This window comes from Apaloderma vittatum, unplaced genomic scaffold, assembly GCF_000703405.1.
Source record: "Apaloderma vittatum isolate BGI_N311 unplaced genomic scaffold, ASM70340v1 scaffold7436, whole genome shotgun sequence".
Classification (NCBI taxonomy): Eukaryota; Metazoa; Chordata; class Aves; order Trogoniformes; family Trogonidae; genus Apaloderma; species Apaloderma vittatum.
Genome location: NW_009719921.1, coordinates 25262 through 38194, shown reverse-complemented (window position 1 = coordinate 38194; position 12933 = coordinate 25262). Strand labels below are relative to the sequence as shown.

The 12933-nt window shown below is 41.7% G+C and overlaps 1 protein-coding gene across 1 annotated transcript in view; it reads left to right on the top strand.

Annotated features, from left to right (window-relative positions):
• Nucleotides 1-183: 183 nt before the first annotated feature.
• The window catches only part of LOC104269930 (small subunit processome component 20 homolog), a gene marked incomplete at its 3' end in the record, with an annotated part of 37363 nt that continues 24613 nt past the window's right edge, over nucleotides 184-12933 (top strand). The window contains 14 exon segments of the mRNA XM_009870824.1: nucleotides 184-219; nucleotides 701-781; nucleotides 1551-1617; nucleotides 1814-1946; nucleotides 2436-2624; nucleotides 4122-4203; nucleotides 5268-5405; nucleotides 5784-5939; nucleotides 7011-7157; nucleotides 7653-7778; nucleotides 8709-8786; nucleotides 9432-9610; nucleotides 12008-12163; nucleotides 12693-12781. Of these exon segments, the coding sequence (XP_009869126.1) occupies nucleotides 184-219; nucleotides 701-781; nucleotides 1551-1617; nucleotides 1814-1946; nucleotides 2436-2624; nucleotides 4122-4203; nucleotides 5268-5405; nucleotides 5784-5939; nucleotides 7011-7157; nucleotides 7653-7778; nucleotides 8709-8786; nucleotides 9432-9610; nucleotides 12008-12163; nucleotides 12693-12781 (1657 nt within the window).

The window sequence follows — 12933 nt, the reverse complement described above, 5'->3', positions numbered from 1 at the left end:
TCCCCCTTTCCCCGGCGCTCCTAGTGTAGAAACTGTCATAATTCCGTAAAATAATAATACCCAGTGGAGGGGGGCTATTAACCCGGGCGTTGCTTCGGGAAAGGCAGGAGCGCTCTGTGGGAGTGCGGGTAGACTGAGGCTGGGCCGTTTTCCCCGTAATGAGCGTTTTCACAGTAATGAGCGATGGAGCAAGAGGGAATGGCTTCAGACTGCTGCAGGGTAGGTTTAGGCTGGACATAAGAAAAAAAAAAAATTCACAGAAGGAGTAGTCAGACATGGGAATAGGCTGCCCAGAGAGGTGGTTGAGTCACCATCCCTGGAGGTGTTTAAAGGTCGTTGAGGTGTGGTGTTGGGTGGGATGGTTTAGGGGTGAGCTTTGCAGAGCTTGGTTTTGCAGTCCCTGTGGTTGGACTCAGTGATCCCAGGGGTCTTTTCCTGAAGCATTCTGTGGTTCTATGCATCTCTTTCACTGCGTTGTGGAGGCCATGGCTGGGCAGGGGGAGAGGGCTGGTCGTGCTCCTGGGCATTTTAAGCAATATTTTGCCTTAAAATCGTGATAAGCTTGTTTACAGATTGAGTCTCTGGCAGCCTGTCTTTAGAACTGAGGGTTTCTGTTTGCAGTGTGTGTGCTGTCAAGAGGGACTTGGAAAAGGCATTCTCAGATTCGAGCAAGAAACATATACATCCTTTTGTTTTGCAGTTTCTTACCTTTTCGGAGCGCTTAAGCAATGTTAATATCGATATTATTCATCGGATCGACAGAACTGGAAGCTATGCTGAGGTGAGAGCGGTAATCACGGTCATTTGCTGAAATCGCGTCACGAGTAGATACACTCCATGAATGATTCCCTGAAGACATTTATTTGGGGGCGGGGGGGAAACTAGAAAGAATTGCCTGCAATTCCTGCAAGAATTGCCTTTCCTGGAGCCTCATTCATGCTTTGTTCCCCTTTACTTTTGACCTGCTTCACAGCATTGCCACAGAGACTCTTTGGTAGTGCCACGCTGATGGCTTCCCTGTGGCTGGTGGGGCCTGTGGGTGTTTCTGAGCGTGGAGGCTGCTGCTGTGGCAGTTGTGCAGTCCTAGGTCCAGACCTGCAAAGACTTGAAAGTGCTGAGCAGATCACAGGGGAGGGTCGTTTATATGTGTCCCATAGAGATCATCGCTGTGATTATAGTGCTTTGCAGGTTATTTGCTGGATTGTTCTTTGAACTTCACACTCAGTACCTGTGAAGATGACAAAAGAAATCGCAGAGAATTTGTGCTGGGTGAGCTTGGCATCTTAAATGATCAAGGCCAGTCAACAGAGGTCTAAAAATGAACTACCTAAACAAATCTTGTCACCAGAATATATTTTAAAATGTATTTTGAACAGAAAAATAAAAGTCTTCAGGGAAATTCCATAACACTTCTGAAATTAAGTCATCAAGATTTCTTGAAATATTTTTAAAAATATTTAAGGCGCTTGATAGTTTTCATTTGAACCTCTCATTTTTGCAGACTACCTTCATTAGGGTTGGTAGCTATTATTTTATCTTTGTTTTGACAGGAAGTTGAAACCTACTTTTTTGAAGGTCTACGGAAATGGAAGGAACTGAACCTCACTCAGCATTTTGGTACGTCATTTTAATTCATGTTGTCCTGCTTTCCTTAAATTGTTAAAATATATTTTTTCTGCATCCGGAGCTTGATGGGAGATTTTCTTTTGACTGGTTTTTGGACTGGGCTCTGGAGAGGTATTATTCTTTAACATCCTACGTGTTTGCTGAAACTGGACTAGTTTTCAGGGTTTCTCTTTTCTGCTTCAAACAGTGCAATTCTACAGTGAAGTGGCCAACAAATGCCAGTCCTTTAACCAGCTGGTCTATTACCAGAATGCCATTGTGCAGAGCTTGAAGACACATTTGCAAGTCGAAGGCAGTCTTGCTTATCAACCGCTATTAGAGTAAGTATATGGTGACAAAATGTAGTCAGAAGCTTTGATATTACTACAAGTAAGCATGAGTTCTGTTGTCAGTGTTATTTTTCTTTATTGTACCTGAAGAAAATACAGCAATGAGGTCCCCAAGGTGGACATATTTCCCTGGTAGAGCTTTATGGTTCTAAGTCTTCAAAACAAACAAAAAACCCCATCTGTGATAAGGCAAACAAATTAGCCTGAACGCTTACTCAGTGTCAGACAAAATATTAACATGCTTTGTTTGATGTTAATCATTTATGTTTTATTGTTTACTGTTATCTGCTTGATTTTTTTAAAAAAGATTCTTGCCACAGCTGCCTTGTAGGTGATATTTAAATGAAAGTGAGAAGCAATGGTGATGCTGGCTTTCTTTTCAAAGAGACTGTTCTGGATTATGCAATGTTTGACTAGTTTTTTACTGGTTTGTTTTGGAAATGCACTTGCACTAACACTGGTGTATTTTCTGAAACACAGTCTGGTGGTGCAGCTGGCTCGAGATCTTCAGGCTGATTTCTATCCTCATTTTCATGACTTTTTCCTGGCCATCACTAAGTTATTGGATACACAGGACACAGAGCTGCTGGAATGGGCTTTTACTTCTCTTTCCTATCTCTACAAATACTTGTGGAGATTGATGGTGAAGGACATAGACAACATATACAGGTAAAAGCTGTGTTTAATGTCTGTGTTGATCAGTTATTAGGTGCTATAGAAGTGTAAATGCCCCATGAATACATGGCTTAATGTTTAAGTGTACTTGTTAGCGTGCTTTCCCTGCTTTCTGCGACACACTGAGCCTTGTTACCCTGTGTCACCCCTTTGAGATCCTGCTGACTTTTATAGGCCGCTGTATTGGAGGAGGGATGTGGGTTGGGCTGAAGATTTAGATCTTCAGTCCACTTTTCTGCTGTGGGAATAGGAGAGGAAGCGTCTACCTCAGGTGGGTAAACAAAGCTCAGAAAAACAATGGATTGTCAGAGTTGGAAGCCTGTGACCAAGTTCAAATTCAGCAGAGGTGTCTTGAGTATCTGTCAAGTGCCTCAGTCATAGTTTAATCATTTCTGACTTTCCCAGTTGCAGACACCAAGACTAACACATTGAATGGATTCCTTTGAGTCTTTAATTTTTTCTTTCCTGATGTTTTCCCCTTTGTGTTTTTCCCTTCTCGCATTGTGTTTAGTGAGGGAGCAGATACTGTATGCACAATTTTGTGTGATTTGAAGCTGCTTGCTGCGGGGTGCTGTGGATGTGGGAGGTTGCTATAGGTTCAGAGGGAAACTGGCCAAGTTGAGGGAGTTGCAAAATGCATAGGAGCTGCTCTGGCTTGGGGAGTCCCTGAGCTGCAGGTGGCTGAAGGCTAATTTTGTATGTCCTATTTTTTTTGCCCTATTTTTAAAACCTTTCCCAGGCATCTGCTTCTTGCTGCTGCTGTGGACTGAATACTGGGCTGAATGGACCTGGGGCCTGACACAGTGTCACTGCTGGTTCAATCTTACATCGCTGTGCTAGTGGGGCTCTTTTTGTCGTAGCCAGAGAGTCAGTGTTGCTTCCTCCTAATTTCAGTTTGGAACAGATGGACCAAAAGGAGATTTACACATTTCCTCCCCAAGCCAGCAAAAGCTGTTGAACATATTGGAAAAACATCTGCTTGCCTGTGAATCTGAGGCACCACTGGCTCTGCACTGAACACGTGCTGAGCCACCTGCAACTGCTGCTGGTGCTTTTCAGAGAACTGCAAATATTTATCACCCCTGTAAATTGTATCTTTAGAAACTTTGAAGCGCACAGGAGATCCTGTTGGCTCAACTGAAATACAAACCTGGGTTATCAAATCACCTTTGGTTTCAATTACTGCTGCAGAGTAAATATATTGAAAGTCTTGCTGCTGCAGTTGAATCTTTGTGGATCCAGAGATTTTAGAGGTATTTTTGAATGTTGCTTAATTTGCCTGGCATTGCCATTTGACCTTTACATAACCGTTCTTTATCCAGGGAGAGTGGGAAGGAATTAAATTGAGGAAGGTATTTGCTCTCTCTAGGAGGACAAATTCTCAGTGTTTGTATAAAATGGCACTGTAAACTGAAAACATAAGGTTTTAAACCAATTAGCGACAGTTCTTTTATTGCCTCTGAGACAGTGGATTATTTTCTGTCTTTGTAGCCTGTACAGCGCCCTGCTGGCTCATCACAAACTTCACATCAGAAACTTTGCTGCTGAAAGTTTTGTCTTCCTAATGAGAAAGGTAAGTGAGGTGTTGGCACTTTGATGCTTTCTCCATTCTGTGTTTGCTCTTGGATTCAATGTGTAATGCTTTTTTTCTGAAGAAGGGTTAACAATACCTACATCGATACATCCTAAGCTGTCATTATTTTTAGTGAGTGTTTTACTGAGAATGTCAAGGGCTTCATATCAGCAGTGGCAAACAGAGACCTTAGTACTCTCTGTTTTAAGAGCAATTAAACTAGTCTGTGAGTATTTTATCTAAAATTACTAAAAGTGGCAAGCTAATCTTGCGAAAGGAAGGCTTTAATTTGTAAATACACATTTGCTCATTGGCTTTTTCACTAATGATTTAAGGCCTTTGTAGAACTGAAATTCTTGTGACAACCTTTTTGTGCTCCTGAAAATCAGCGTACGTAACATTCGCAGGCAGAGCAATCAAGGTCACACCGCAGCCTTTCATGGAGTAGGGAATGGGTGTGGTAGTTGTTGGTTTTTTAGTCAAAATATACCAAAGCCAGAATTCCTGAGCTATGAAGCCTGGACGTCCTCTATTGTGTCCCATGTTGACAGACCTTAATAAAGCACATTTGTTTCATTGGTTGTTCAGAAATTGCTGAGCTTCAAGTCGAATCTTCAGAAATGAAGGGGTTTAAAATCTTGGGCCACAAGTCCTTGCAATATTCTCAGGTGTGGTTATAGTTTTGGATGATTGGGTTCTGTGTCAGCTGATACGTGTCTCTTTCCACACCAGTGCAGTGACCTTTGTGTTTCGGTTGGGACTAGTTTAACGGTGCATTTCAGCACATGTAGCTCTAAAATTGTAATAATGAAACCCACATATTTCAGCTGCAGTGGCCTCAGTAGATCTCTTTACATCTTGGAGGAGGGGCTGTAGCTACTGAATCACTGATAATTTTTCTCCTTTCAATTTTCTGATGATGTTGCAGAAATAATGAGTTTTGAAATGTTGTGGGAAAGCAGGACTAGGAGAGGAACGTGGTGCTGTGGAGCAATTTAATTGCCTCTATCCATCTGGCAGCTCTGAACAGAGGATAAATTTTTTTTTTCCATTTTGTTTTGTAGGTTTCTGATAAAAATGCAATCTTCAATTTAATGCTTCGTGACCTGGGGGAGCACCCTGAGAAGGTGGAAGGTGTAGGACAGCTACTTTTTGAGATGTGCAAGGGTGTTCGAAACATGTTCCACTCTTGTACAGAGACGGTAAAGACAAGAAAAGATTGATGGTTTAAATGTTGCTGTAACAGAGCCTTCGGCAGCGATCAGTGAAACCACTGAGTGTTGTCCTGTTCTCCTCAGTGGATCCTTGGTGATAAGCATGTTGTTCATTATTTAATAAGATCTGAAAACTTCCTTCCAAGAATATTCTTTGAGATAGGAAGGTTGTTTTTAAGTAATTCTTATGCTGTAATCCCATGTATTTCAGATTTTAAATTATAGCCTTTTTTAATTTTTTTTGCGCTTGTCATTCTGAAAAGAATCAAGATCACTGGAATATTTTAGCAGTATATTGCACTAATTTCAGATTTGTTAGATTTATTTTCTAAGTGTAAGGACATGATGTACTCTTTTCCTGTGCAGGCTATGAAGTTAATTCTGTTAAAGCTGGGACCTATCACTGAAGAAGAAATTGAGCTACCATGGGTAACTGTAGGAGAAGCCTTTGAGCAGATGATCAGATCAGCTGTACTCCATATCCATAAGCAGCATTTTGACATTGTCTTCAAGTGCCTGGAGGTATGTTGAGTTTGTGACACTGGTGACTGCTTTGTATGTGACTGGGAGCTCAGTCCTGTGGCAGGGCAAGGAGGAGTTGTAGGATCTGCCTTTGCAGGTGTCACAGACCGCTTGCTGGGGTGGGAATGCTGGAACTTGTTTTCTATTGCTGAACTAGATATATTAGTAGTTCCAAAACCTCTTACTTACAGTAAAGGGGAAGGTTTTTTGCCCTGCAGTTATCTTTATAGCAAAGACCTGGGCTGGACCTGACAAGCCAAGTTTAAGCAGTGTTTTACATCCAGATGTTCCCATGTTGCTGCTTGGGGCTTGCACTCTGAGGTTTGGAGGAGCACAACTGAGTGCTCTGGGCTGTGCTGTGTTGGGTCAGGGTGATACAAAATAATGAGCAAGGGCTTGGCAAGTGTTTTTCACTTGCCTGGCCGACATCTGACTAGTGACTGGGATTTGCTAAAGGGGATTTAAATCTCTTGCGACTGACAACATAGTGTGTCTCAGTTGTGCTCCTCAGAAGGGTGAAATGGGAAACTGGAAGAAATTATACACAGGAACTTTAGGGTAGTTCTTCCAGCATGGGTACACAGTCCTGTTTGTTCCTTCCTGGAACTACTTCCTGATGACTCTCCATAGGTTTCCAGACAATCCCAACCTGTTCCTCCTACCTCATGCAATATGATAGCAGTTACTGCCTGGCTGTCATTAGCTACAGAATTGTTTGCCACTGGATCTTTTATGTTCCTGCAATCTGAGTCACTCAACGTCTGCAGTTGTGATGAAATTCTGGAAACTGTGAATGTAATTCCTTTTTTTTTTTAAATGAGGCTTGTTTTTTTACCCTGGGAACCAGTGGGTGTATTTTGCTCAGAGGGAGGTATTCACATAGTCTATAGTAGGTCTCTAAATTGGTTTCAATGCGTAGGATCAAGGAGGGGAGTTTATATCTTCTGGCCAGAAAGAGACATTAATGGGAGTGAGATGTTGATTCTTTGGAATGTCTTTTAAATAGCAGTAAGTGAAATGGGGTCTGATCGTTCCTCTGAAACATTTTGCTTTCTTTTTCTATTTAAACAGGAGTCACTCTTGGACTTGCAGAGGAAGATAACTAAGGCCAACTGCTCTGTGGCTTCAGAGCAGATAGAAAGGATTTTGCAAGCTTATCTGATCCTAGTGGAACATGCAAATGGATCCAAAATCTCACTGCCTGAAGATGTCTGTCGGGTGGGTCAGACCATCACTTTGGCTGATGTGCCAGAGAAGTATCAATTGAATATGTAAGAGGTGTGGTCAGCTGAAGCACTGACACACAATTTGACACATCATTTGACTTAGGATTTGAGTGGAATGTTCAGAGACATTTACTTTGAGTACTGCTGCCTCACCAATCTTAGGAGAATTTCTGTACTGTAAAGCTGGTATAGTCCTCCTTTAAATGAGCAAGGGGAAAGCTTCTAGAGACCAGTTCTTGCCACTGTGGAGGAGACCTAGATCCCCATAGCAGTGGTAGAACAGTTCTACCAGATTCACATATGTGTCACCCCACTGGGTTCAAATACAGCTTTTGTGCCTTCAGACTTCGACAGGACTATTAGGATTCATTTCTGTGGGCTGAAGCTTAGAACACCATGCCCTTCTGCTCCAGGACTATCCAGCTTATTCAGACCAGACAATTACTATCTTCATAGGCAAATATAAGTTCTCTCTCTTTCATTTCAGATTTTAGTAAAAATGTTACGAACACCAGATCTCTCATCATCTTGCTGTAAGACCCTTCTGAACACCATTTCTTTTTTTTAGAATGTTTTGTTGCCGGATTCTTTGACCAAGGAAGCTATTGAGAAGGTAACAAGGACTGCTGCTTACAGCAGAAATCCCAGAGTTCAAGTTCCCTAGAGCAGGCTGATTTTGGAAAACTCCAGACTGGGAACTATACTGTAAGGTTCCCTTTAGCCTTCTTGCACAGATAAGGGAGAAACTGCCAGATGCCTTAAACGTCTGCAGAGATCTTGGGACTGACAATCTTGCACAGGCTGTTGGTGTAGCAGCGCCAGCAGACATCTTCACCATAAAAACCAGGCTGTGATTCAAACACTTACAGCCTCTGTAGAGAAAGGAGGAAGCACAGAGAAGGGACACGTTCTGCTTTAGAAGATAAAGCAGGCCAGTGAACTGGACTTGGTGAAACAAGTACGTTTTTCACTAAGCTGCCAAGCATTTAGTGAGCATGGCTTAGCCTTGTAAAAATGTTTCAGGCAAGTGCAGTTTAATTTAGAGAGCACAGGAGTAGGCATATCTCTCTACTGCCATTGCTCCTGAAGCATTGGCAGGATTAACTGCGTACGTTCCTATCAAATGCAGTGTTGCAAGGATTAGTAGGAGGTGCTAAGCTTTTTCCTGCCAGTTGGGCATCTATGCTGCAGTCCTAAAATTTTAAACTTATATTTTCTGTATCACACTAAAGAGATACCTAAGCTGTCTTTGCACAAAGCCAGCTTGGATCCAGCAAGGTTTGTTAAAAAGGGTTGTGTCAGCAGGGTTTGTTAAAAAGGACTATGCTTTTCTGTACTTAAACTGTCACTGGAAACAGTATTGCTGTGTGTGCCTGAACTCTCAAGGCCTGCTAGCTGTGAGCAGAGAGCCAGGCTGGGTGTCTCAGTTCAAAGCGTGGTTGATTGATAAACCAGAAAAAAATGTCCCATTGATAGTGGAGAGGTGGCTGTGAAATGTCTCTTGCTAATGTGTTCGTGTCAACCTTTCTTTTGCATCTTGCAGGTATTTGCAAGTGGATTTGAACGGCGCTTGCTTTTGGACTTCTCTGAAGCAATGTTCACAATGAAGCAGTTTGAGAGGGTAGGTGGAAACTTTTGTACATTTTGTTTATTTTTGTTGCTGAAGGGATCAGCTGGGAAATCCATATTTTATTTACCTGCCTTGGATGCTGAAGTATTTTTATGTATTGACTACAGTTCTGTCACGATCTGGTAAAAATGAAGGAGGTTACGTAGGCCATTGTGTTGTAGTTTGGTAGTGGTGCTCAGAGTTTGAGAAGGTGACAGATGTCTGTGGTCACAGAAAGAAGCTTGTCTGTTGGAAATTGAGAGGGGTGGGCTTGTTATGTGTGGATGAGAAGAAGTTCTGGAGAAGGCAAGTGAAGATTAAGAATAGGGGATATCTGATAGGTCAGGCCTGGAGCTGGTGATCTGGAGAAACGAGATTAATTAAATGTAATGGGAGATGAAAGTAAAGTCTAGAATGTCCTGATGAGACTAGATTTGGGGCAAGATGAGTTTTTGCATCAAATCACTCCCTGGTGGGATAAGAGGATGTCTGTGTGCTGGTGTCTTGGAGCACCAGAACTGCTAAGTCTGGTACTTTGTTGGCTTATTTGTGAGTGCTTGGATTCCTCGGTGGCTGATGTTGTGTGATTATTGTGGATTTGATCACGATTGATTAAAGAAACTTACCAATTCCTGACTTTTGTTTTTGTCCCTTCAGCATTTTCTTCCATGCTTTTTAGAGTACATTGAGCATTGCTTCTCTGGCACAGATGCCCTTGCAAAAGATGAGGCGATGGCAATTCTGGCGAAACTCATTCTGGTGAAAGCAGAGCCTCCTACTGTTGGTTCTATGGCATTTGAAAAGTATCCTCTCATTTTCACTGCATCATCTGTCAGGTGAGACTCCTCAAATTTAGCAAACACTAGATGTGTCTGCACAGCTGCAGTCCTGAAGGCAGTGCAGAGCTACGTAAAAGTTGCCCCCCAGTGTTTGCCAGAGTCCTGTAAATGGCAGCCTTGCTGCCAGGTTTGCAAGCTGAGTGATACAGTAGGATCCCATTTTTCTTTATGAGGCTATCTGAGAAGAAATACTGCTCTGGAAGGGTTGTCACTTGTAGAAGAAGACTCGCAAGTGGTGTGGTTGGCATTTGTTACGCAAATGTGCATGTTGTATCTTTGGGCACTTAATCTTTGTAGTGAGTGCTGCAGTCCAAGTTCTCATGATTACTGATCTCCTGCCTGTGCCACATTTTTCTTGCCTGTATGCATATATCTTGTCCAGGAGCTTTCTTGGCAGCAGTGCTATAGTCTTGCTGTAGAGCACAGCTGGGTACCAAAGGGCATGTAATTAATGCGCAGTGCTGGCACAGCTTGACTGCTTCGAGTCACAAAGCTAACTTTGTTGAAGTGAGGTGGCTGTTTTACCTCTGGAGCCTCTTCGGGAAGATTTGGCATAACCACTGTCAAGCACAGAATGACTGATGTTAATCTACTGATAACGATTGTTCTAAACGCTCTAGCTCAGGTAATTAATAACTTTTACCTGCAGAAAAGTGACTTGTATGGCCTTTTATGTAAAGTTTTGTCTTTCCTAAAGGCAATTCACTCTGAATTCTTTCCTACTTTTATTTAATAGAGTGGAGGTATTAGGGCGTAGGGAACAGAAGATTGAGTCAAAAATAATTAAATTTATTTTTCTTGCCGTGTTTTCTTTATTTATTGATCTCTCTGGATTTGCAGTGCTATGGAGTACAGAGCTGAGAAGAGCTTAGACCCACATGGATGTTTTTCTGCTGCTGTAATGTTGGTGTTAGAAATTAGGGCTGCTAGACATCTCAGGAGTTACATACCCCATCTCCTAACTAGTCCTGAAACTGTCCTAAAAAATGCCTGGCCAAATTCTCATTAAAAATTGTCGTGGTTTAACACCTGCAACTAAGCACCACACAGGCTCTCATTTGATCCCCGCTCTGATGGGATGGGGGAAAGAATCAAACCAGTAAAAATGAGAAAACTCAGGAGTTGAGATAAAGACAGTTTTATAAGTAAAGTGAAAGCCATGCATGCAAGCAAAACAAAACAAGGAATTCATTCACCACTCCCTGTTGGCAGGCAGGTGTTCGGCATCTCCAGGAAAGCCAGGCTCCATCACCTGTGATGGTGACTTGGAAAGACAAAAACCATCGTTCTGAGTGTCCTCATTTCTTTCTACTTCAGTTTTATATGCTGAGCATGACATCATGTGGTTTGAGGTATCGCTTTGATTAGTTGGGGTCAGCTGTTGCAACTGTTTCCCTTCCCAACTCCTTGTGCACCCATTCAGCTACTCAGAAGAAAATTAGCGATACCTCAGCCAAAAACAGCACAAAGACTCCCATTCTGGAGATACCCGAGCTGCCCCTGGCAGTCTGCCAGTATTTTCTGTCTTTGTGGTTACATTGGTGTTTGGTTTTGATTTGTTTGGGTTTTTTTGCCAGTCCTCCCTGTATGAACTAAACTTCCTTTACTGCAATTTAAATCCTCTGCTGCTTGTCTTATCTGCCCGGAACATAAAGAGCAGATTATTTGTTATTCTTTGCATCCAGCTTTTATAAATAACAGTTTGATCATCAGAAATATCTGAAATCTTTCTTTGGACCAACAATCCTGATTCTTTGAGGTCTATCTCATAAATTTTGTTTCTTAAACCTCTAATGTTTCTTGATGCTGTCTTTTTGTTAGCTTCTGTATTTCTTGAAGGGTGAAGCCTTTGCAGCCTTCTAAACATGATCTTGCAAGCACTGAGTGGAATGGGAAGATTGCTGTCCATGGGGTGTGAACTACTTCTGTTCATATGGCCCGGTTGTTTATCTGGGCTCAGCTTGTGATTCCTTTTAAGTCCTCAAACTTTTTACTTCACTAATGGTTTTCTATCATCCGCTAGTCTGTGTCAGCGTGATCATGGTTTATTAACAGTCATCACACAGACAACTCTTAGATGCTTCTCTTGCTTCCTAGTGGTGCTGTGCTCTGGTTGTGAAGCTGTCTGACTGAGAACTAGTGTCATTCCTTCTAGAAATACTATGTGAACATGAAGTAAATAGGTAAAATTTCCCGTGGACCAAATTTTGCGCTCCTCAGCATGACTAGATGATATTTTGTGCTGTGGAGGACATTAAAAAGAAAAAAATCCCTTGAGTTGTCCAAGTTCTTCTTGCTAAAAGTAGCAAACATAATTTTGAATATCATGAGAGGAAAACAAACAGTCTCTGATGTGCAGTGGAGGGTTACTAAAAAGTTTGGTTTTATTTTTAGCTCTAATACAAGGCAACAAACAAGTAAAAGACAAGGAGGAAAAGCAGAAGTACCGGTGTTGGATCATGTACTGTCTTTAATCCGTTTACCGGACAAGGAAGACATCACTGACCTTTCACAGCCATGGGTTGCCTTGGTTGCACTGCCACATATTAGGTAAGGGATATTCTAAGGTACTACTGTCATGTATTTCTGTATTACTGTCTAGTTCACTATCTGTAAGAAATTGTTTTACTAAGGGAAGGACAATGATTACTAGTCCTAGTTTGGGGAAACTGGAGTTAGATGGCAAAATAATGCTGTGTGGAAATACCGTGAGTCAATAGTAAAGTAAGAAATAGAATATTAGTTTCCTGATTGCCTACTCCCTGATTTTAGTAGTCTGGTACATAGAGATGTTCTTGCCCCATTTTGGTGTCTGTGTTTTACTGCTGTTCTCTCTAGGCAATATTTTTCTCAGTAATTATGGTATTCTTGTATGGAAGGAATAGTTGGAAAGAAGGTGCAATGAACGCTGCAATTTGAATTATGAGTTGGAAATAGCAAAAAATATTTGCTGCTGGTTTCATTCTTGGGATGAGATGTCTGTAAGCTAATGCAGGATAGATGTGGAAGAAAGCTTTCATATGAGGGTGGTAGGTGTCACTGTAACAGAGATAAAAGTCTTCCCTTTTATTTTGGACAGACCAATGGACAAAGTGAACATTCTGCCCCATGTGACAAGTTTTACAGACTTTCTCTTCACATCCATTGAAAAAGGAAGCCTCTGCAAAGGTCAGTTATGGTTATTTCCTGTTTATTTGCTTTTTTGTTGATATAAAAAAAATACAAGGCAGTTTTTATGATGATACAAAACATAAAAATGAATAGCAGTAGCATTGTATACAGATTTATTGACCAGCTCAAGTAAAGCTAGAAAAGCAAAG